At 46.2% G+C, this 24,610-nt stretch overlaps 1 protein-coding gene across 2 annotated transcripts in view; it reads right to left on the minus strand.

Annotated features, from left to right (window-relative positions):
* Tspan14 (tetraspanin 14) overlaps positions 1-24,610 on the minus strand; it is a 61,144-nt gene that overhangs the window by 11,398 nt on the left and 25,136 nt on the right. Inside the window, exons 2-3 of one of the 2 annotated variants that reach the window (XM_034498911.3) lie at positions 18,118-18,215; positions 1,489-1,539 (exon numbers count right to left, since the gene is read on the minus strand). In XM_034498911.3, coding sequence (XP_034354802.1) covers positions 1,489-1,539; positions 18,118-18,198 — 132 coding nt within the window. In that variant the 5' untranslated portion in view covers positions 18,199-18,215. The remainder of the gene's footprint in view (positions 1-1,488; positions 1,540-18,117; positions 18,216-24,610) is intronic. The other variant, XM_076931504.1, reaches the window with a different exon arrangement.

The raw sequence follows: 24,610 nt of genomic DNA on the forward strand, positions 1-24,610 counted from the left end.
TTTTGAGAAAACATACCCAGAAAGGGTAGGTAATGGGCAGAGTGTTGCCCATAAACGTGTTTATAACGCAGCATCCTATTAGTACTATCCAAAGAGAATCATTGGCTGTACCTGTAATAAAAAACACTCAGAAGGAGGCCAGGGACAAGATTGGCTTGTCATTGTTATTTAAACACATATAGTCAGGGGCTGGTGAGATGGCTCAACATGTAAAGGCACTTGCTGCTTTGTCTGGCAACCTGAGTTCAATCCCCAGGACCCACATGGTGAAAGGAGGACACCAAACCTACTCCTGCGGGTTGTTTTTTATTTCTACTCAGGCATGTACATATCCCCCAAACACACACACCAAAACCAAAACAAACAGTAAAATTTAAAATATATATTATGTGTGTGTGTGTGTGTGTGTGTGTGTGTGTGTGAGAGAGAGAGAGAGAGAGAGAGAGAGAGAGAGAGAGAGAGAGAGAGAGAGAGAGACACTAGTAGCAACTACAATGGACAGACAGATTCTGTGATAATCAAAGAGAAAAGAAAAGAGCTGTCAGGCTAAGCAGCTGTATAACCAGCTCCAGGATTCAGGGCTCATCCAGGTCAAGTCTGCTGCAGTCCCATATACAGCCACACGGTGGCGCTGTTACACGTGGTTGTTTCCAGGTCACTGGGACAGACATTGTACAGACAGCTTTTGCCATCAGGGGTACACAGGCCTCCAAGAAAGGTGCACAGGCTCAAGAACAAACCTCACTCTGTTCCTAAGACCATCACATAAAAGCTCATGGACCAAAGTGTGTTGCTTCCTTTTTCTGGAAGCAGGGGAAGGTTCTACCACAAGAACTGGGGTGATTCAGCTTCCAGGTTCTCCTTGCTCCTCCTTCCTATAAGAATTCCAGCTCTCAGCACCTAAGCTATCAGCATTAATCTACCATGGGGCAAGGTCAGCACCATGACGACACCTTGCCTCTGGAGCTCTGACTCCCTAGAATACCAACTGCCTCTTTATTACCTGTACAGTAAGAGCATGGGATCCCCTTCCTCACACACTGGCAAGCAGCACATGGGGCACAAAACCAGGCTCTACTCCCTTTTTCTGTAGGCCAGCACAAGCACTTCGGAAGTAAACCCTGAGCAGAAGGATCTGCTCACTTCCTCCCAGAGTTATGGGAAGGGTTTAGAAGACAGCCCCAGGCTTGCCTTGGGGTTACTCCGGGCTTCTGGGAACAGGCTGGGAGTACATCCTTACTCACAGAGCTCATAACCTCCAACCTAACTCTTCTAGTCCTGCCCTAACGACCTCCTGTATGTAGCAACACATACAGCCTCAGAGACACATCCTTTCTGAGGGTTAATGTTACATAACTTTCTCACATGTTATGTGACCATGACCCAGCAGTTAGTGACTACTGAACAGGCTAGAGAAGGGGACAATTTGAGTCCAAAGGCTCTGGGTCTGGCTGCCTGATAACAGGACCTGGTCGAGGTTCCACCTACCTTTTCGCTCCATGCCCACAGTCCGACCCCAAGGAAGACAACTCCAGCCAACTAAATCGAGGAAAGGGAGGGAGAAAAAAGTAAGGTCAGAAACCAGCACTAGAACAAAGTTTACATTCTAGTTGGGTGCTCCTGTCTTCTGTCCAAGGTGGCATTCAAACCCTGCAAATGACAGAAGCTCTCTACACCAAGGGAGGGACATGGAGACTGCAGAGAACCAGCAGCTACCTCCCTAGAACGACTGACAGCCGACTTCTACTCCATATGCTCAAATGAGACCAGAAAGCCAAGGCAAACATCCCTAGGTCAGTCCTTGAGATACTGCCTTATGCTGACAGACTGTTTCCTTCCTTCTTCCTACCCAACTCTCACCCTCAACAACTTCAGTGTGCTCTTCAGTGTCAAGACACTGCACCCCTGATGTCTGCCAGAGTGTATCAGCAGTCTCTGGCCCAACTGAGCTATATGGATGGGTCAGACCACCTGCAAGGCAAGGCTATGGAGAAACACAAAACCACCTGTTCTCACATCTCATCCCCATGGCCCAGGACTCAGACTCCAGATAAGTAGCCACTCAGGTCATTCACTAGCCAAGAGTGGGGCCTCCTCATCCCACCTACACATAATATGAGACACACATGTGCTCAGGAAATACTGAGGTCTTAGCTGGTGAAGTAAGGCAAACTGCATTAAGCAGAAGAGAGGCACTATATCACCCCAATCTCCCTCCTACAGGCACACACTATAGCCAAGAGAATGGGACCCATCAACAGGACGACACAGTTCTAAGACGGAGTTGTTTCCTATGTAAACCCCATGCTCTACAAATGGAGCAGCCTCCATGTTTTTGTTGATGTTTGTTTGTTTGAGCATTCAGGGCTTTGTGAACAAGTTCCCTGAGCCACCCCACAGCACACTGGTTTCTCAATAGGAAAGGTCATTGTTCTCCTTCATGCCACACATGACTACTCCTTCTCCTTCCCGTCAGTTTCACAACGGATGGCAAGAAAAACCAACAGGCCACCGTACTACTTACTCCCTAAGGGTCCCAGTTGGAGGGACCTTCTTCTGACTTCCTCAAAAATGAGGTCACTCTTGGTCATTCCTCTTCCTTCAGTTAGGTTCAGAGACACCAAGCACACAAAGCTCCGCCGGGGCTGTCTTCCTCCCTTGCCTGCTGCTTGTCCTTCCCTTTACAGACTCCACTAAATGATGGTAAACCTAACAGTGCAAAAACCCTTTGAGCAGTCAGGGGGACCCAGGAATCATACACCTTTAAATACTATCTACAGCCTTATAGCTCTCCCGTCTCATGCCTACCATCTCCTTGTCGTCTCCAGAGACCCAGCCTACTCCTCTCCAGCTTCTTTTCCCTCATGAAACACCACCACCATCTGTCCACTAGCCATTTAGGAGAAAACCCACAAGAGGGAAAGATACTTTACATTCACCAACTGGGACTCGGCTTGTTTTACCTTTGAAACACAGAAGTGTGCATGACCAGTTTTCTTTCTGATTCTCTTTCCATCTCTTTCCACCTCTTTCCAGGTCTCCCAACAAACTTGAAGCATTGTTTAAAAACCTTCTATCAGTGATATCCAAAAGACTGGCCTTAAAGCCCCCAGTGCATAGCAAATTTCTCAGATTCGCAACGTCCCACGAGTAATGTGCACACACCCTCCCTCCCTCTGCTCTGGATCACTCATAACACCAAATATAATGCAAACACTGTGTAAACAGCTGTTCTTTGTATTGTTTAGGGACAATGGGGAGAAGGTCTTCTGTTCAGCACACACTGCTTTTATAGTGACTTCTGTCCTGGTTGGATGAACTCACATACAGAGCTACTGGTTACTGAACATGACGATGGGCAGGTCACTCCGCTCCTACAAACTCTCCAGTGACTTCCCCTCACACCTAGGATTAAGATTCCACCACAGTGCACCATTCCCTAGCCTACACGGGTCTTCTCTTGTATCAGTCCCTGGCTTCCTCCTCCTTCATATCTACATCTCCCCAAGATGTCCACCTTTGCTTTCCTATGTGAAGCTGACCTGTCCATCACCCAGAACTACCTTTGGCATGGTTCTCCTTGCAGTCCTGATTCTTAGCCAAATGGACAATGCCCACCTTACAGCCATGTTCTCTAAAGACAAAGGTGTCTGTCTGCTCGGGGCTGTAACCCACTCATATAGAGAAAGATGGTACAGAGTGGGCCCATATGAGAATCCCACAAAGGAAGCCTAGGGTTCTTCCCACTCTCCTTCCATGCATATTCCTGGGTTTCAACACTCCTGAGGGCCAGGTAAGAGCCTACCACGTCCAAACCACATATACAGAATTGGGGCAATAGGGCTGGCAAGTACCTAACACTGCTCCATGCAATGTTCCCATTCAAAACCAAGCCTGCCTAGCCACTTACAACAGTCCACCCACTTCTGGTCCTATGTGCACAGGACTGTCTTGAAACATTTGAACAGTGGCACTAGAACTTCCCTTTCCTCCCCACTGGGCCCCACAGATTCCCATTCTTTTTTTTTTTTTACCACATTAAATCAGCCTTATCGCCACACACTGAACTCTTGCTGAGGTGTTTTGTTTGTTCATTTGTGACATGCTCTCTCTATGCAGCCCTGGCTGTCCTGAATCCTGCTATGTAGAACAGGATGGCCTTGAACTGACAGAGATCCTCCTGTCTCTTGAGTGCTAGGACTAAAGGTGTTCACCACATCTGGCCTTCAGGTGCTGTTTTAATTCTTCCCTGGGGGTAACCAAAGAGAAAGATGTTTGCTCTGCCGAAATATATACACCAAGCTGTGCAAATGCAGGCAGGCTTCCGTTCACGTCAGACAGACACACACACACACACACACACACACACACACTCTCTCTCTCTCTCTCTCTCTCTCTCTCTCTCTCTCTCTCTCTCTCCCTCTCCCTGCCTGCCTTCTTCCCCTCCCTCCCTCCCTCAAGACCTGTAGAAGATTCCTTACAACAATATTTTCTCTTATACTGACTGAGAATAAGGACACCATCTCTCACTGTCTTAAAGGAAGAAGTGAAGTGAACTCATACCAGGAAGATAGGAACTTAACAGACACAAGCCAGATCATGATTCAGTGAGTATTGCCCAAGGCAGGAACTCTGGAGACCAATTATGGTCAAGATCCTGAGAAAGGACCAGACACGGGAAGTAACCTGTCTCTGGACCCACATAACAGCTCCAGGAGTGAGTGGCAAACCTGTCTCTTCCTCCCCAGAGTGCCCACACAGACATAGAACAAATGTAGGAACATTTGTCCATGGTCACAAAGCTAGCTGTTGACAGACTTAAGAACCCCATCTGGGTAGTTCTACCCCTAATAACACATTATCTCACTACCCACAGGGTGCTGGGACAGAAGAGCAAGCAGGATTCTGAGTCACATACCCTAGAGAGCATTTACAGAAGACCCAGTTAGGATGGGTTCCACAAGCTGGGCAGTGGTGGCTCACGCCTTTAATCCCAGCACTTGGGAGGCAGAAGCAGGCGGATTTCTGAGTTCGAGGCCAGCCTGAACAGAGTGAGTTCCAGGACAGCCAGGGCTACACAGAGAAACTCTGTCTTGAACACCCCCCCCCCCCCCAAGAAAAAGAAGGGTTCCACAGAGGAGTCTCTAGTCTGCACCATTCTCAAGCAACTAGCTTACACAGCCAGGTGTTAAGAAGGTGCATTCTAAGAGTCTACATCCCAACCAGAGCAGAAGGATCTCAGGAGCAAACACAAGAGAAAGAGGTCCCACTGCAACAATGGGTTAAAAAAAGCTCCCAGTAAAATTTAAAGAGTTCCAGGACCTAGGTTAAGTGGAAATCTCTGGGCTACATTTCCTAGAGTTAATTGATCTAAAAGGCTCCAGACACACACAACAACAACAACACAACAACCCCCTCTGTGTTAGCAGCTGTAGAGAATAGATAGATAGAATGAGTGAATACATATATGTAAAAAGGGAATGTATCAGAACGCCCTGGAGGCTGTGGTCCAGCTAGTCAACCAATAGCTATCACCCAAAAGAAGGTCCATGAATCTAGTAGTTGCTCAGTCCACAAGGCTGGATGTTTCAGCTGCTTTCAGTATATGTTGGAATCCCAAAAAAGCAGGCCCTGATGCCAGCCAGTGAAGCAATGGGCTGGCCAGAGAGAGCAAACAAGCAAGCAAAGAGCAAAAGCTTCTTTCTTCCAGGTCCTTATACAACCTGTCAGCAGAAGGTGTGGCCCCATTAAAGGTGTATCTTCCCACCTCAAAAGATCCACATTAAAAGTGGTTCTTCCCACTTGAAATGAGAAAAAAATCCTTCACAGGTGTACCCAATGGCTTGGGTTTTAGTTAATTCCAGATGTAGTCAGGTTGACAATCAAGAATAGGACACCTTCCAAAACCAAGAAAACGAGAGGCCCTAGTGGTGCTTCCTAAGCTGGCACAGGTTTGCCTTATCCTGGAAGCCACAAGAATCCTCCTGCACTTTACCTAAAGAGGCTCGAACCTCAATAAAAGTGTCTAAGCCCTGCTGGAGAGGGGGAGAAAGTTCTGAGGTCAAGCAGGTCAAGAGCAGCCACCCAGGACCCAATGGTCTTGCCCCCTTGCATTAAGTCTAAGTGTGTAGGCATCTCTTGCAGGGTCCAGACATCTTGTCTTTCCATCAGTAGCTAGACAACATTTTGATGCTTTGCACTGCTGACCTCTGGTTATCAGTCAATCAGTTCTTCACTAACTCAGGATGATGATCATGGCCTCCTTATAGATATCTCCAAGATAAACAGAAGGGAACCCACTGTAACGCCATGCAGTCCAGAACAGTACTAAATACATGGCACAGGTCAGCAGCCTAGGGCCCAGGGTTCATTCTGCAACATTCTTATCAAGTGGACCCCCTCAAGTGCCAGGTCTTCCTTGAGCCTATGCTTTCCTCCATTCAACAGAGATGGCTTTTCTAACAGATTTGAAAGGGCTGGTAAAAGGCTCTAATGGGACTTGCTTACAGAAAAAGAGCCCTGCTCAGGCAGAGCTGAGGCCTGAAGGGCCACTGTGGTGACTCCTCAAACACTTGCATCTGTTGCATTGAAGCTTTTGTATGTCCCCAGTAACTGTTCATCTTAATCTCCAACTTGCATGATTTAGAATCAACTAGAAGACACATGTATTTCCAAAGAGGTTTAACTGAGGTTATAAAACCACACCATTGCTCAGACCAAGATCCTAGACAGAATAAAAAAGAAAGTAAAATGGGTGGAATGCCAGCATTCATCTCTCTTCACTTCCTGTGACCAGCCACCTAATGTTCTTGCCATCATGATCAACTATACACTCAAACCGTGAGCCAAAATAAAACTCACTTTTTCTTAAGTTGCTTTTGTCAGGTATTTTATCCCAGCATGGAGAAAGTTACTATTACAGCTTTACCCAGCTCCCAAACAGACTAGTGTCCTAAGAAAAAGTGCCTGGTCTAGAGGCTCAGATTCTGCCTCTGGAGAAAACAGAAGAGAAGCCAGGAAAGATGGGAACAGAAAGCTGGGGAAAGCAAGGGCCAGAAGAAATGATACTATTGAGTTTGTTCTCTGCACATCTCAGGTTGCTGGGCAGCTCCATCTGACAATCAAGTACCTCTTTCTACTGGCTATGCTTTACCACCTAAGTCCTTCCAGGTAGGATGCAAAACCATGGTCCCGGAACACTCCAGAACAAGAAATCCCAAGGTGTAGGTTCACAGAACACCAGAGATACTTTAGACTCCTTCAAATGCCAATGATTACACTAAACTTGGGGTCAGATTGACCTCCAGGAGGCACAGACCCTAAACCAGGGATTCTAAACCTTCCTAATGCTACAACCCTTTAATATAGCATGTTACATGCTGTGCATGTGGAGCTCAGAGGATAACTTTAGCACTCTGAGGGTCCCCAGTTTCCTAGTGGGCAGGGCTGCAAACACCAATAGATACACTATGTTGTGGTGACCTCCAACCATAAAATTATTTTCATTGCTACTTATAACTATAATTTTGTTACTGTTGTAAATCATAATGTAAATATCTGTGTTTTCTGATGGTCTTCGGTGACCCCAAAGAGGTTGTGACCCATAGGCTGAAAATGCTGCCCTGAACACAGTTGACCTTGAAATTCCACCCAGAGGGCTGAGTGCTGAATCGTAGTGTATCTATTGGTGTTTGCAGCCCTGCCCACTAGGAAACAGGGGACCCTCAGAGCAGTAAAGTTATCCTCTGATCTCCACATGCACAGCATGGAACATGCACATGTAAACACACGCACACACATTTACAAACACACACACACACACACACACACAATCAGTACTAATAAACACCCCATTTTAAAACTCTGAAAAGAATCACCTCTCAAAGGAAGTTTGAACGGTCTGAGAACCAGAGGGGAGGCTAGGGTCAGCTTCCTCAGCTTCCTCATTATAGGGGAAATGGGGCCCAAGGCAGGAGGCACCATGCCCAGGGTCACAAAGCTATCACACAGCAGCCTTTCCTCTCTCCGGATGGGTGGCTGCTGTGAACAAGAAGCAGATGTGCCCTCTGCGGCCCTGCAGGGGACCCAAAGGGCCCAGAAGAAGGACAAAGATTGTTCCACTGCAACAATGAGAACTGGAGCCTGACCCAGTAACCCGAGGTCCAGGAATGGCAGTGGAGGAAGAGTCAACCAAGAGAGGCTCTAGGCAGCACCCCAGCATGACAGTCTGCCTTCACTATCCGAGTATACAGTGGTTAAAATGAGAGAAATCCAGGTCACTAGACCAGGGACAGATGGTAAACATTCATGGGTCTGTATGTTCTGTGAGCTCTGCTGCAACTGTTTCACTGGCGGAGAATGATGGGAGAAGCCGGAGAGGATAGCCAAATGATGGATGTGGCTTCCTTCCCGTGAAAATGATGCTCAAAACAAGCAGAACCAGGTCTGACCTGACGGCCCCAGGCGGCCAAGCCCAGCACGAACCATCACACTAAAACCATCTGGACCTAGAGATGAAGGACAGGATCTCCTTCAGTTCAGTCAGCCACATAAATTCTGGGTGTCTGTAATTTTTGATATGTTTTTGCATTATTCAAGCAGCTTTTTTTGTTGGTTTTTTTTGTTTTGTTTTGTTTTGTTTTTGAAGACAGGGTTTCTCTCTCTGTAGGCCTGGTTGTCCTGGAACTCTCTGTAGACTTTGCTGGCCACAGCTCAAGAGATCCTCCTGCCTCTGCCTCCTGAGTGCTGGGATTAAAGGCATGAGTCACCACTCCACAGATGTTTTAGCAGTTCTTAACTGCTTACAACTGTGTATAATTCATGACACATGCCCTTAATAAAACATGTTATAACATCTTACTATTAGGTAAAAAGTACTGAAAGAAAAAAAGACTTGTAATAAGGTGGCAGAAATCAATAAACAGGGACAAAGGGACAGCGGCAAAGACAGAATTAGCAAAGACTTGAATACTGACACCATATATACTGACTGACATCAAATATACTGACAGACAACACAGAAACCGACTGACAGACACTACAGAAACTGCAGGAATTCAGAGGAAAGCCTAAGTGAGAAGAGGAAAGGAGCAAAGGGGGCTCAGGAGGCTGCAGCAGGTGGATCTCTGTGAATCCGACGTCAGCCTGGTCTAGAGCTCCAGGACAGTCATAGATACATAGTGAAATCTGTCTCTCGCTTGCACAAAACACAGTTCATGCTGAGAAACAAAAACCCAAGGAGGGCACTTCGGGATACAGGTATAGGCAAAAATCTTCTGGGGAGAACTGTAATAGCACCAAAAAAGAGGCACAAAAAATTACAAACAGAATTACATTAAATTAAAAAGCTTTGTGTGCACGCACATGCACACATGAATGAATAGAACATGGGGTCTGACCAGGTAGCTCTTGTTGGCCTAGAATTCTCCATGTAATTCACTCTGGCCTCAAACTCAAGAAATCCACCAGCCTCTGACTCCTTAGTGCTGGGGTTAAAGGTGTACATTAACACACCTGCCTTTTTTCCCTCAGGATATACATATTTTTTGAGTGTTTAACATCCCCCAGACATTGGAGAGGTACAAATTAAAACTACTCTGAGACTCCATGTCACTCTGGTCAAAATGGCTAGTATGAAGATGGGTAAGTGCTAGCTGGTAAGGATATAGGAAAATAGGGGCCCTAACACAACGTTGGTGGGAATACAAACTGCTCAGCCACTATTAAAAATCATTGTGGATTGAGACACGGAATCCAGAAGGGGCTCAGGAGACAGAATAAAAGGACTTCACGGAAGGGGTGTGTGGTGGCAAGAGAGCACAGGCCAGGACCTGGAATCGGAATAGGAAGGGAGATGAGGGCAGGATAAAGCAACACTAGGCTTGGGCCAGGAAGAAGTATATGTGTGGAGGGCTTTAGTTGTCCTGGGCGTCTTCTTTGTTCTTTACCTTATTTACTGAGCCTGGGTCTCCTGTGTGACCCAGGGACCTGCCTTCTGAGCACCTACCCAGTTTTTGTGTGGCTTCTGGGGATCTGAATTCCAGTCCTCACTTTGGCAACAGTGTGATTTATTCACTGAACCCTCTCCCCAGACCCAGAAATAAAAGGGATTTCTGAAGAAGAAATAAATAATAAATAAGAAAAAACACAATAGAAACAAGATAGAAATGAGGCACTCCACACAGCAGACAGGCCTCTGACAGTTACCACACCAGTGAGTCACTGCACAAAAGGGATACGTGCGCGCGCGCACACACACACACACACACACAGAGGAGGGAGGGCTTGCATGCACCCTGTGGCTATGTAACTAACATGTGCCAGGCACTAGCCTCCATGCTCCTAGGACAACCTTCCTCCATAGATTCCCTAGTAGTCTCAGCTCTGCACATGGCTGAAGCATGTGGAGGTCAATACTCCTAGCCACACCTTAGTTCTAGGGGAGTCCCTGATGAGGACAGTCCTCACCCTCTGCCCTCAGCCTTGGCAAGACAGAGACTGAGAATAAACACACCCCTACCTATGCCAAGAGATAAGGCAGCTCACTTCCTGTGCACTGGGGCAGCTCTTCTGGAAAAGTGATTTCTGACTGTTAAGTGTGTCAGCCAGGTCAAAGCAATGTACACACCTTCTGACCCACTTAATCTCACTCCTGGGACTCCATTCCAGCAATAACTTCCCTCCCTTTCCTACAGGGAAGAATCTGTATTAAATAAACCTAGTCTCTGCAACCTTATCTGGAAGAGAGAAAAACTGAAACAACCTAAATGTCTCACGTGGGAGTTTCTACAAAAACACAACCAGCAAGACTGTGTGGCAACAACCTGAATGTCCCACACCAGTGATGCTGATGTGCTAATGTAACCAACCAGATTTTGAGGATATTGTCCCTGAGGAGATGAAACTACAAACATCTACAGGCAGACACCTGCAGCAAGAAGAGGAATGCAAGTTATCTTGGGATGCCTTGTTTAAGTCTTCTGGAATTTATGCAACTGCAAAAAGTTCACTCAATAGTTCTTGAAAGAAAAGGTACCAAACTCAGCAGTGAAAACAAAACCACACTGTATCACTATAGTAGACGTGCATCATTTGAAATATGGAAGCAAAGGAGCTGAGGGCGTAGCTCAGGTGGTAGAATAATTGCCTAACATGCATGCAGGCCTGGGTTCAAATCCCAGTTCTATATAAAACAGACAAGACAAGTAGTCCATGCCAGGAGGACCATCAGAAACACAAGGTCATTCACAGCTAAGGAGACCTTATCTTAGTAGAGGAAGAGAAAGGAGAGAGAGAATGAGTACACCCTGACGGAAGCTGGGAAAGTAACTGCAATCAGACCTGGGTCTCATTCATCATGGCTAGAGCTCAGTGGGGGGAAGAAAGCAATTCTCCATCCACTGGGGGTTGGGTTAGGGCTGTGCTTTTGTACCAGGCTTCTTGCTGTCTCTCTGGAGTAGGGCAGCCACTGATCCTGGAGTGGCAGAAGTAGCCTGAGGTTCATTTGCTGTTCTAGCAAAACTCTCAATAACCTCTACCTTGTTCTTTCTTTTCTTTTCTTTTTCTTTTTTTTTTTTTCTTTTTTTTTTTTTTTTTTTTTTGGCTTTTCGAGACAGGGTTTCTCTGTGTAGCTCTGGCTGTCCTGGAACTCACTCTGTAGACCAGGCTGGCCTCGAACTCAGAAATCCGCCTGCCTTTGCCTCCCAAGTGCTGGGATTAAAGGCGTGCACCACCACAGCCCGGCTCCCTTGTTCTTAAGTTTCCTGACCCAGACTATAAATTATCCTCACCCTACACATAGGAGGTATCAGATACCCTGAAGGACAGGGCTTTAGGTCACACACAGAGCTCAGATATTCATTCCCTCCTGTTCCACTGTCTCAGTCAGAAGTAAGGCTGCAGAGTTAGGCTCAGATGCTAACTCAAAATTTACAAGCCAGAATGCTATGGCTCAAACTTAAAGTCACTACGGATGTCTATAGCAGGGTGTTATTGTTTGTAAGCGTTTCTGAAACTAAAGAGAAGCAGAATGTTCTCCTTGTGGTATAGCATAAGCCTGCTGTCTGTATTTAGCAAGGATGGAGTCTTCATTTTAAATCTATCTCTGAAACAGATGCAGGCAAGAGCTTCATCTGAACTTGTAGAGATTGTGGTCAATGCTCATGGGGAAAGCAATCCTGAGTTGCAGATAATACTCCTCTCGAACATTCAGGAAGCAAATCCAAGAGAAGTGCGCATTCTTTACAGAACTAGGCTGTGTAGGAACAAAGACAAGGCCTTCCATAGCTCCCCTAGCCTTGCTTCACAGTTTCTCTTCCTCTGCCTGCCTAAATGGAACATTTCGTTTTAAACTGTAGTGAAACATACATGATATAACTTATTTTAATCACGTTCAAGTATACAGCTCAGTGGCATTAAGTCTATCAAAATAGAATCGGCCACCAGAGAACGTTTTTTTAAATACAAAACAGAAACCAGACCCCTTAAACAACAATCTCCTGCAATGGTTAGACTGTGTCCCTCAAGATCCATGTGTTAGGAACTTTGTCCTATTGTGATTGTGTTGAAAAGTGGGGCTTTTCAGAGGAGAGTAGGTACTGAGGATGAATGGATTCATTCACAACTGATAAGGTGGACTTACCCTAAAATGGAGTTTGAAGGAAGCAGACAAAGCACAGTAGCAAAGCGCTTACCTAGCACACGCATGGCTCTATAGTCATCCCCTGCATCAGAGACGGGGAGAGGAGGGCAGAGAAGCCAAATTTAAACTCCCTTTCCCTCTTTTATTCTCCCACCCATGTGATGCTTTCCATCAAGTTATGACTTCCCCAATCTTGAACTTCTCAGCTTCTGGAGCAGTGGTTCTCAACCTTCCTAATGCTGCCACCCTTTAATATAGTTTCTCATGTTGTAGTGACCCGACCATAAAATTATTTTTGTTGCTACTTCATAACTGAAATGTTGCTTCTGTTACAAATCATAATGTAAATATCTGATGGTCTTAGGTGGCCCCGGTGAAAGGGTCATTTGAACCTCAAAAGGGGTTGCAACCTACAGGTTGAGAGCTACTGCTCTAGAACCATGCACCAGATAATCTTCTCTGGTTATAAATGACTCTTGTAGTAATCCATAAAAGCAGCACAAATGGACTATGAGCCTGCCCATTTTCACCTCCTCACTGCCTGGCAACTAAAATCCACTCTGTGTCTATGTCTTTCTGCTTACTATTCTAGTTACTCTGTGTGGAGCCAGACAGCACCTAACTTATAAGTGAAATCAAATTGTTCCTTTCATATCTGGCTTATTCTACTTAACATAAATGTCCTAAAGGTTCGTCTACACTCCAGCATGTGTCCTAGAGTGATTTAGGCTCTAAGATGCTACACTTCCTGACCTCCTGATCACCAATGGCCACAGGTTGTTTCTACGTTTTGGCTGTGAAAAATAAGGTTATGCACACTGGTATACAAACATCTGATAGTCTGCTTTTAATCTTCTGCATATATATCCAGAAGTGGGGTTGCACAAGGTATATTGTTGTTAACCAGAAGTAACACCAGTTTGCCATCACAGAGCATCACTTGCCTCCATGACACAATGTACAAGGTCACCAATTTCTACACACCTACACATTTATCTTCTACATTTTTTTTTTTTAAAGAAAACACATCACACCTTTGTGGGTATGAGGTACTATTATACTGTGGTTTTAATTTGCATTTCCTTGAGTTGAACAAGACTCTGAACTAGAAACGGGTATAGCACAACCAAAAAATGATCAAAGAAAAAAAAGTGTGTTTGTGTGTGTGTGTGTGTGGGGTGCTCTCAAAGCACTAGGCTCCCAGGAAGCGATTTTCTCCATCATCCCTGTGTAAAGAATCAAAAGAAGCTTAATTCACTGAGTGCACAGACAGCAACATCCACCTTACCAAATGGATGACGGTCTCTGGGAATCAGGCTCAAAGTCAGAAACAAGAACTAGCAGTGGTTCCTTGAGCACTACAGGAATCTGTTCACTAGAGAAAGTGGTGTGGGAGCTATGGTGAGCAGCAGGTGGCTCAGCTTCAGCCAGTCTGTCCCTACACCGCAACCTGGCACAGATACTGGCTGCCTTCTGCATACTCACGCTGGCCTATTGAGCAGTCCTTCCCCACCAAACAAAAACAAACACACTCTGCATGAAAAACGACCCAGGTTTTGATTCAAAGTAATCTAAAAGAGGTTGGGGAACAAAAGCAGCTGAATTCCTTTCTCAAGCTGGATGATGGAATGGTGATGGAATTCTTCTATTTTCTCCGTCTAAGAAAAGGGAACTCAGAAGCCATATGGACATAGCACACCATTTTCTCCTTTCTCTGAAACCTTGTAAAGGGAGACACCAGGCAACTGAGATCAACATCAACGTTTCTCAGTGGTAACACCAAGCTTTTCAAGGTCCCTGTGTTCAGGGGAGAGGGCAGACTATATCGAGGTGTCCAGAGTAGGCTGACCTCACCCCACTACATTGTGTGTGAGCTTCCCAGGTCTCCATGAGTCTCAAAACTTGGGCCTTCCTCCACACTGCTGCACCCTGCCCAGGTAAAGTAACTTCCTGCTGGGAACAGTGGGGATGGTGGCCAACACTAAGGGGCCTGGCCCCACATCCATTCTCTGAGGGCATTTCCTAACTGTTCCTGTTTGTTCCCTCTTCTTCTGCCCCAGTGCTCACTAACAAAAATGATTAACTCTCAACCACATACACTAACTGCCAAGTCTGCAAAATCCTTAAAATACTACTGCATACTTCAATCCAGGCTTGCCACAATTCTGGATTCAATGAACTGTTGGAATTCTGTGCTGCCAGTGTGTTTAAGTACACAAGTAAGTCCTGCTCCCTAAGAACCAAGAATCTGTTATGAAGAACCTCTGAAGGAAGAGGTGACTAGGGACTTGGCCATGACAATGAGGGTATTGTGCTGCCTGTGACAATTAGGATGTCAAAGGAAACAGGAAGCAATGCTCTCCAGATAGGGAGCAAAATGCAAGTCTGAGAAGCCCAGCAATACACAGCAAGAATGGAGTACAGGTCTCTGTGACCAAGAACATACTGCTATAGTTTGCAGATAGCTAACTGCATGTCTATAAAGGGGACTGTGACATTCTAGCCCACTCCACAACTCCTCTGCTTCCTGGCCATGAGGACAGCACTTTGCTGTCACACACTCCACAGCTGACATCCCCCACCAGAGCCTAAAGCCAACAGTCCAGGTGTTCATGGAACCTCTTAGCCTCTTTCTTATGTTAACTATCTCTGGCATTTTGTCACAGTGACAGAAAGAGAACACGCACGCACACTGATGCCCAGCGATGCCCACATCGGGAATTAAGATGAGGCTAAAGACTGAGCACAGGAAAGTCTGGGGTAAAAAGATATGCCACTGCACTCCACCCTTTCTCTAGGACAGAGAACGGCTAATCACACAGAGAGACACTGCCAGGACGGACTTGACGCCAGAAAGCTGAGATTGAAAAGGTAGAAAGTGGCCAGGCCTAGTGCTCTGCACCTTTAATCCCAGCACTCAGAAGTCTAAAGCAGGCAGATCTCTGTGATCTGGTCTATGGACTGAGTTCCAGGACAGCCAGGAATACAGGGGAAACTCTGACTCAAAAATCGAACGAAAGGAAGGAAGGAAGGAAGGAAGGAAGGAAGGAAGGAAGGAAGGAAGGAAGGAAGGAAGGAAGGCAGGCAGAGAGAGACAGACAGAGAGACAGAGAGAGGTAGGGAAGGAGGGACAGAGAAAGGGAGGGAGGGAGAAAATGTCAGAAGGGGAAGGTGGATGGCTCAGTAGTCAAGCATGCATGAGGTTTCTATCTTCAGTACTGAAGCAAAGAAGGGGGAGCAGAAAGGCAGAGGAAAGAGGGGAGAGGCAGGAGAGGGGAGCAGTGGAATCTTAGTAAATTGTCCAGTTCTCCAGCTCTGAGATAGTAACCACCAACTCCACAACAGAAGCAAAAGATATTACCACCTGCTCTGCCTCCTTTCTCCGTGGCCCCAATGGCCAGTGTGCTTGCTGACATGAAGGCTTCTAGACATCATCTCCTCCCCTTATCTTCCCACACAGTGCCAGTGTCTGCCTTGCTCTGCCCAGTCCTGAGGGCCAAACACACACAGTGTAGCTCCCCAACCCCTGACCAGCTCCAGCAACTGCCCAGTCTTTCTGTTTTTGAGGCCTGAGTAATTGACAGAACTGTTGTTAGTTAGAATTTCACTTCCTCACTTTCTGTTGGTTCCTTGACCAACCTCCTCAAATGTAGCTAGTCCCTTCCCATCTCCAACAACAACCAAGGTCACCCCTCTGTGACACAGCTGACTATTCTTTTCTACCAGAGAAGCTTCTCAACACAAAACAGCCTTTTTACCCCAGGCTTGTACTTATTTTGGCCAGATCCAAGAGGGCTTTCCTTCTCCACCTGGCCTCAGCATCTCAGGCAATACTCAAGACTCCCCTCAGCAGGTATGCACACTCATTTCCATGCTCTCTCTCCACTCACACCTTCCTAAAATGCACCTCCAAGGTGCACCCTCATAAGGCCAGCCAAGGGGAAAAAGACCTCTCACTACCCATACACCCCACCAAAGTTCCCTCTCAGAATATGGCTCAACCAGTCTTCTCCCTCATTCTGCAGTCACTCTGAAGTCAGATCATACCACACAACACATACATAAAAAACACATACATAAAAGAGTGAAAGAAATATATAGAAAGGCAGTGCGGTAGCACATACCCATAACCTCAGATGCTCAGAAGGCTAGACAGAGGGTCCTAAATTCAAAGTCATCCTGGGTAACTGTGTTAATGAGAGTTTCTATTGCTGGGCCAACACCAAAAGTAACGTGGGGAGGAAGATTTATTTTACCTCACAGATTACAGTCCATTACCATGGGAAGTCAGAGCAGCCATTCAAGTAGGGTAGGACCCTGGGGGAAAAAGCTGATACAGCAGCCATGGAGGGATGTTGCTTCCTGGCTTGTCCCCCAAGGCTTGCTCAGCCTGCTTTCTTATAGCACCAGGAGCACTCAGCCAGGAGTGGCCCCACCCACAGTGGGCTAGGCCTTCCCACACCAACCACCATAGATTTGCCTATAGGCAAACCTTATAGAGGCTTTTCTCAATTGAGAATTCCTCTTCCCAAATGACTCTTGCTTATGTCAAACCTTAAATTAGCCAAGGTAGCAACTAAGACTATCTGAAAAAAAAAATGTATAGGGGGCTACCTAAAAATAAAAAAGGTATTACAATAAAAAGTGTAGCTTTCGTGGCAGAGTCATGCCTAACATGCACAAGGCCCTGGACTCAATTCCTAGCACAGCAAAAGAAGGAAAGGTGTACGATATGCCCACTGAGACCTGTATGACCAGACCTCTCAGTGTCCCTGTCCTTGTCTGTGTTGCCTTTCTCACTCAGCTCCAGTCTCATGACTGCCTGTCCTCCTTTGCACATGCTGACCTCGATTCTGCCTCAGAAAAGCCAGCCAGATAGCCTTTGCAACTTCCATTCTGACTGGATCTTTCCTTCTCATACCCCACTGGGCAGCCTGTTCAGTAACACTCACCCCCAGCTCACTTTCTGCATCCTAGGCTCAGCACACTCTGCTAACCACACTAGCAAAGAGCTACCCTACCCTCTGATGCTCAGCACACTAATGCTGTCCTTAGTAAACCACAATTTCCAGAAGTGTAGGACTTTATGGCCCTCTTACAGCCTTCTCAGCTGTGTATTGACTATTCCCTCCCAGGATATAGAAGACAGCCTGGCCTACAAGGTACCTGGCTAGTCATGTCTTACCAGTGCATTGCTGGGATAGGAAGATAGCACCATTCCACGGAGACAGTGACCAAAGGCTTCCTGAACCACCCAGACTGGGCTGGACCCCTTAATCTGGCTTTCGATCACCTGAGCCCACCCATGACAATACTCCTGGCTGGTTCTATGAAGACAAGGACCATTGAACCTGCCCTTTCTTTGCCTCTTTCCAGGGCCTCACTGGAGTCTGGTCATCAGGAGTATATAGAGAATTGTGACTTGGTACTGATGGTCCCGATCACACGAGGGACCGTGGCCACATCTCTGGACTTACCCAAAAGACGATATTGTAGCTGAAGAGCAGGTACTTGTACCAGCAGCTGACCTCGGCGTTCGAGTATCTATAATAGTGCATCTTCTGAGAAGCAGGACCTGCAGGGACAGTGACTGATGAGGCACAGTCAGCTTCAAACCTGCTCCCCACACACAGAAAGGCCAAGGCCCCCATTCAACTTCCTGAAATCTCCACTGTTCCCTCGTATCTATCTGTTCGTCCCAACACGGGGCTACTACTAGTGCTATAACTAGAGGCTAAACAGCAACCAGGTTAAAAGTCAGCTTCCAAAAAAAATAAATAAATAAAAATGGCAGGGAGTGTATTGAAAGAAGATAGGATAACAGTTTTTTTTTTTTTTTTTTTTTTTTTTTTTTTTTTTTGGGTTTTTCGAGACAGGGTTTCTCCGTGTAGCCCTGGCTGTCCTGGAACTCACTCTGTAGACCAGGCTGGCCTCGAACTCAGAAATCCACCTGCCTCTGCCTCCCAAGTGCTAGGATTAAAGGTGTGTGCCACCACCGCCTGGCAGGATAACAGTTTTTAAGTGTCGTTAAAGTACCAGAAACTCCGCTTGGAACGTTCTCAACCATTTACCTCACCTTCTTCTGAGCTGTGTATTGATTGTTCCTTCCACCCCATGCCAAGAACAGCGGAGTTCAGGAAGATCATGTGACTACCTCAGGAGCAAGAGGCTGGACACAGTAGCTCATACCTGTAATCCCAGTTTTGGGGACACTGAGGTAGGAGCACTGCTGTGAGCTCCAGGCCAACTTAGGCTACACAATGAGACCTACCTTCAAAAATACATACATAGAAAAAGAAGATAAGGACAGAGCCCAGAATCTGAACCATGGCAAAGGGATTCCACTGCCCACATTCTTTTAACCACCTTAGGCCAACCAGGGAAATAAAGATTTGATCACAGGAAACCATGGTGGGAATAGAGCAGAAAGATCAGCAGGCTTACGCAGGATCTAACTGTGGGGTCAACACAAAGATACAGTTATGGCTCCATATTCATTTGCCTGTTGTCTGAGACAAGCTCCCAGGCTCAGCCTGTACAGAAATGAGAGGGCCCTGTCTGGGCAGTGAGATGTCCCAAAGCCCACAGCAGCAGCTAGCATTCACTCTCATTCTATCTATCTCCTACTCCTGTCCACCATGGACATGGCTCGGCGTCCTGACCAAATACAATAAATCCAGACTATAGTGTCCCTTGGGAACAGCCTTGAAGCTGCAGGGTGAACAGTGTATGTTATTTCTTATCTGTCAGCCACCAAAATACTCACAGCCAGGCCCACCAGTAGCACTTCCCTTTGTCATCACCCTCAGGAATAAAGCACAGGTGAACGTGGGACAGGGTAGGATAGTCAAGCTGAACAAGGGGCCGGGATCTTAGGCTCTGGAGAGTAAAGGGTACTATTACCCCAGCCCTGTGTATAGGAAGGGGTGCTACTTCCCCCAAACCACCCCACACACACGTGTACATGATGAGAAGTACACTGTCAAGGTTAGGAGGGCCCAGATATAGGACAAGGACCCAATTCCAAACAAGGCCATCCTAGCAGTGAAGATACAATCCCTCTACCCAGACACCTGAAAATAACCAGCTTTCCTGAGGACAGGCTATTTACAAAATCAGTTTTAGAGATGAGCCTGAATGTAGCTATAGAATTGCAATGTTCTGAGAAAATGACACAAAGGAACGTGATTGCTCTACAAATGGGCCCTGCATGTACTCAGCCATGCCCCAAAGTATGCAATCCATGTGAACCATCTAGATCCCACCTCTCACTCCCTCCCCCATCTGGGGCAGCTGCCAGGAGGCATGGGTGAGACAGTAGGAGTGACCCCTCAGCCACCCAGCAGCCCCACATCTATCCCAGCACCACTGCACTACCAGAACACTTCCATGAAACTGCCCTCCAAGAATAAGTGGGAACACACTATTCCGGGTGCTCAAGGGCTCTGAACACCAGGCTCACAGCCATTGGCATGAACACCACAGAATCACACAAGCAACAACAACAGGGAGAAGCCCCAGCTCTTTCAGAAAAAAGAATAGGCACCATCCTTCTCAGCATGGCCTGGCCCAATCAAGTCCCTGCCCTACTCAGGCCATTGGGGTCCTCACCTGAAACAGACAATGACTGGTGCTACGACAAGGGCCTCACCTGGGATCATCAGAGTCAATCTCACATTCTTCAGAGTCCAGTCTCCACTACTCTGTATAGGCCTGGTTAGGCTCTTCATCTGTGTTAACAGGCTCCTTGGGTGGCTACCCATGAAGCCAGTCCATGCCTGGTGGAGCAGCTACTACACAGTGAGGTGCTAACCTCTCTGTAGAGACTCTGAGAAGATAAGAGCGTTTGCTGTTTAGGTACAGCACCCTGGTTAGGTTGTAATGGGCCCTGAAGAAAGAAACCTAATCAGAAATGACATTCCTCAAAGCATAAAGGTTGTGCATTTCATTTGAGGACACCTGTGGTGTGGATGAAGAGATAATTAGAGATAGCTGAATAGTCCTGTGTAGGAGGAAAAAATAAACCTAGAACTCAATCAGAACCAACCAACTTAGCTTTTGAAATGTCCTGTTAAAGATAGCAAAATGTCACAAGTGCTACCACTTTCTCCTCTTACAGACAAGACCAGCCTGTCCTCAGAGCACCAAATACATGTCTTCTTCCTTGGGGTTTGTGGGGAAGCCTGGGAAGCAGGCTACATAAGCACCTAGATGTCTAGAACTCCTAGAAGGTACTCCACAGCCATGGTCTACCCCACTGAGGTTCATAACTCTGCAGCTCAGCTGTCTTCTTACCACCATACATGATAATGCTGACTGACCCTGTGCCCCAGCTCCAGGCCTTCATGATCATTCTGCGATAGCACAGGGATCATCACACTACAAATCCTTGGTCTCCTTTAGCTGTCGTTCACAGTTCAGTGTGGAGAACACAGACACACAGGAGACCACGCAGCCACAGGGAAACCAGCCAGCACTCTGGAGTGTAGTAGATTCTCCCTATTCAAGGTGCCAGCTTTCCTCCCCATCTAGTTCACCCTCCTCCACCCTAGCCCCATAACCAAACAGGAAACAATTCTGTCCCCACAGACCAGATGCTGGGGTCCAAACCCTCAAAGAACTGTAGCCAAGACCTAAATTAAAACTCCTCCCACGTAGTACCTCCAACACTTGGCACGCACTAGCAGCAGGTTCGCCCAGCAGTGATCATGCATTCCCTAGTCATCCTGCATTCTGGGAATAGGGTATCACAGGGTATCACACACAGCATGTTCCTTCTGCAAACTACAAGCTAAGAACATGCATGAGCCTGTCATTTCCTTTGAACAAATGACAACTCAGGCCCTGGGGTAAGGGTACTGATGTCACTTCCCCATCCCCAACTCCCAGACAGGGAAACTGTTTCAAGGGGAGTTTAAAAAAAAAAAAAAAAAAAAAAAAAAAAAAAAAAAAAAAAGTCAGTCTTTCTCCACCCTACTTCCCAGACCTCTGCCATAAGTCTTAGGAAATTAAAAAAAAAAAAAAGTTGGTGACCTTGGGCTGTCCTTCAGGGGCCTCCTTTTCTCTCCTGCTGTCCAGAAGACATACTTTATAACTTACACTGTAGAACAACAGGAACACATTTTTTTCAGCCCAGTCTAAACCCACCCTCTCCAACAGGGCACAACAGTCTTCCATCAGTGGGGAAGTAAAGCTAGAACCCAGCGCCTCAAAACCTCAGCAGTAGGAAAAAAAAAAAAAAAAAAAAAAAAATGAGCACGCATGAGCCACTCACTTGGGCACATTCACAGCTCTGATGACCCAAGAAACTAGACCTGACCCCAAATGACTCCAAAGTGTCCAGGGTCCCTCATATCTCATCTCACTGGCAAAACTAAGTAAGACACATCAGTGAGAGCAGAACTTAGCCATGTACCCACTGTTTATACCAGTACTCTTTACCTACACAGACAGACAGACACACAGAGAGAGGCGAGGAGGGAGAGACAGAGACAGCAGACAGAGAGACAAAGAGAACCAAAGAGAGTCAGACACCCATCTTGACTTCCTAAAAGTTGGTAAACTTTTCAGACACCAAGAGTCCTAGCAGAGAAGAACCTAAACGCTATTTTTTATTATTTAAAAAGCTGACTAGCAATCTGAGGAGAAATAGGCAAAAAATCAATCTAAATATTTAAGAGGCACAGTATACATGCAAGTACACAAACAATCTGAAGAACAGGGTGTTCAGGCCCATCTCCTCCTTAATCGTCTTCTCTTTTGAGGCAACGGGGAAAAAAGTGAAGTCTAAGATTACTGCCAAATTTGCACAGGATTACATGTTACATGAAGATATACAAGAAATATAAATAATGAAAGCTTTCTGAAGGTGCAGTCCTGGTAGACAGGAAACGTTTGTAACAGTGACACATATGCAATAAAACAAAAGACTTAGGCTTAGTTAGGTAAACAATGGCTATGAACAGAGGGGCAGCATAATTCACAGATGTAAAAATATTCACTATCACTGACAAATAAAATCCACAGACTACCCAGGGGCACTTGTTCATGCTTTCACCATTACAGATGGTTGTGAGCCACCATGTGGTTGCTGGGAATTGAACTCAGGACCTCTGGAAGAGCAGTCAGTGCTCTTAACCACTGAGCCATCTCTCCAGCCATTGTTTATGTTTTCAAATTTAACAGAATGGCACTACCACTCATGTTATGCATATCCATACCTTGCAGCAGATGGATATGTCATTACCCTTTGGAAAGCCAACAGTTACAGACATTAAATCTGGTTATATCCTTAATCCAATTAACTCATGACTAAGAATTTGCCTCATGAAAATAAGCCAGCAGAACAAAGCCAATAGACGCTGAATATGAAACGTGAACATCACGGTTTGTGATTACGGAATAGTTTGCAGGCATGTGGGTAAAGGCAAATGGAAAAATCAGACCATGGAAGGGAGCTGCATTGTGTGGGTCTGTAAGTGATTTTCCAAAAGAGTTTCCACCACACTTGCCATTACCATCTTGGCGTTATGGATACTGACGGAGGCCACTGTAGGGGAGTGGGGTGGTGAGGCCACAGTCATCATAAACAGGACTCCCTGATCTGACTACTGCATTAAAGCTGCAACAATCCCCACTGACTTTTCCTAATTAAAAAAATTAGCACCTGCTGAACTATAAACTATTTTCAATTCAGAAGAATGAAAGTGAGCTGACAGTGAGAGACCAGTGGACCATGGCTTTCAGCTGGCATGATTTGAACCTGGAATGTCTCTTGTAGCAAGCTTGTGTTTTAAGTAACTGTTCCCCAGAGGATGGCATCATTTGGGAAGGCTCTGGGGCCTTTAAGAAGTGGGGCTAGCTGGTAGGAGTAGGTCATTAGGGATTGGGGTTATAATCCTACTCAGCTTCCTTGTCTGCACATGCTCCTACTGCCAAAATCTCCATCAAGCCCTCCTGGGCCCACAAGGTTAATTAAGGTGCTTCTCTGTAATTCTGGTCATAGACATGAGAACAACTACACCAACTGTTTGACTATGGCCCACCGAGACTACATTTCATGCACTAGGAACATAGAGCAGCATTTGCCTATCATACATAATCCCCCAGCCTCAAGTCCTAGAACTGCTGTGATGAATGATGAAAGGATTAATGAATGGATGAATGCAGTGTGCACACAGTGATGTATACTTTATTGAGACCCTGTTCCTTTCCACATGATTTGCATTCCTTTTCCCTGTTGTTTTAATTTTATTTGCATACAATAGAAGAATCAACTATCGAAATACACAAGAATCAACAATCACGTTGAGAAAAAAATGGCAGGCCTTTTCTACTTTCAGCGGCATTACCTTCTAGCTGACTGTGCTAGTTTGTCTTATGTCAACTTGACACACAAACTAGTTATATGGAAGGAGGGAACCTTACTTGAGAAAAATGCCACCATAAGACCCTGCTGTATGGCATTTTCTTAATTAGTTATTGATGAGGGAGGGCCCAGCCCACAGTGAGTAATGCCATCCCTGGGCTGGGAGCCCTGGGTTCTATAAGAAAGCAGGCTGAGCAGAACATGGGAAGCAACCCAGTAAACAGCAGCCCTCCAAGGTCTCTGCATTAGCTCCTGCCTCCAGGTTCCTGCCCTGCTTAAGTTCTTGACCTGACTTCCTTCAATAATGAACTGTGCTGTGACAGTATAAGCCAATTAAACCCTTTCTTGCCCAACTTGCTCCGTGGTCATGGTGTTTGGTTCAGCAATACGAGCCCTAAGACACTGAGTCTTCTCATTTACATCTGTGTATCCCTTGAAATGACTCTATATGCTTACATTACTATTCCCTAGTTCTCACTTTTCAGCATCACCTGAGTGTGCCCACTCAGGAAGATGGCAATTTAACTCTATTCCTTACCAACCCCATCTTTTCCTAAGCCACTCCCTCATGCTTGTCCTAGTTCATCTCTCCATTCTAATTA

The sequence above is a fragment of the Arvicanthis niloticus genome, chromosome 3, assembly GCF_011762505.2.
Source record: "Arvicanthis niloticus isolate mArvNil1 chromosome 3, mArvNil1.pat.X, whole genome shotgun sequence".
In the NCBI taxonomy this organism is placed as follows: domain Eukaryota; kingdom Metazoa; phylum Chordata; class Mammalia; order Rodentia; family Muridae; genus Arvicanthis; species Arvicanthis niloticus.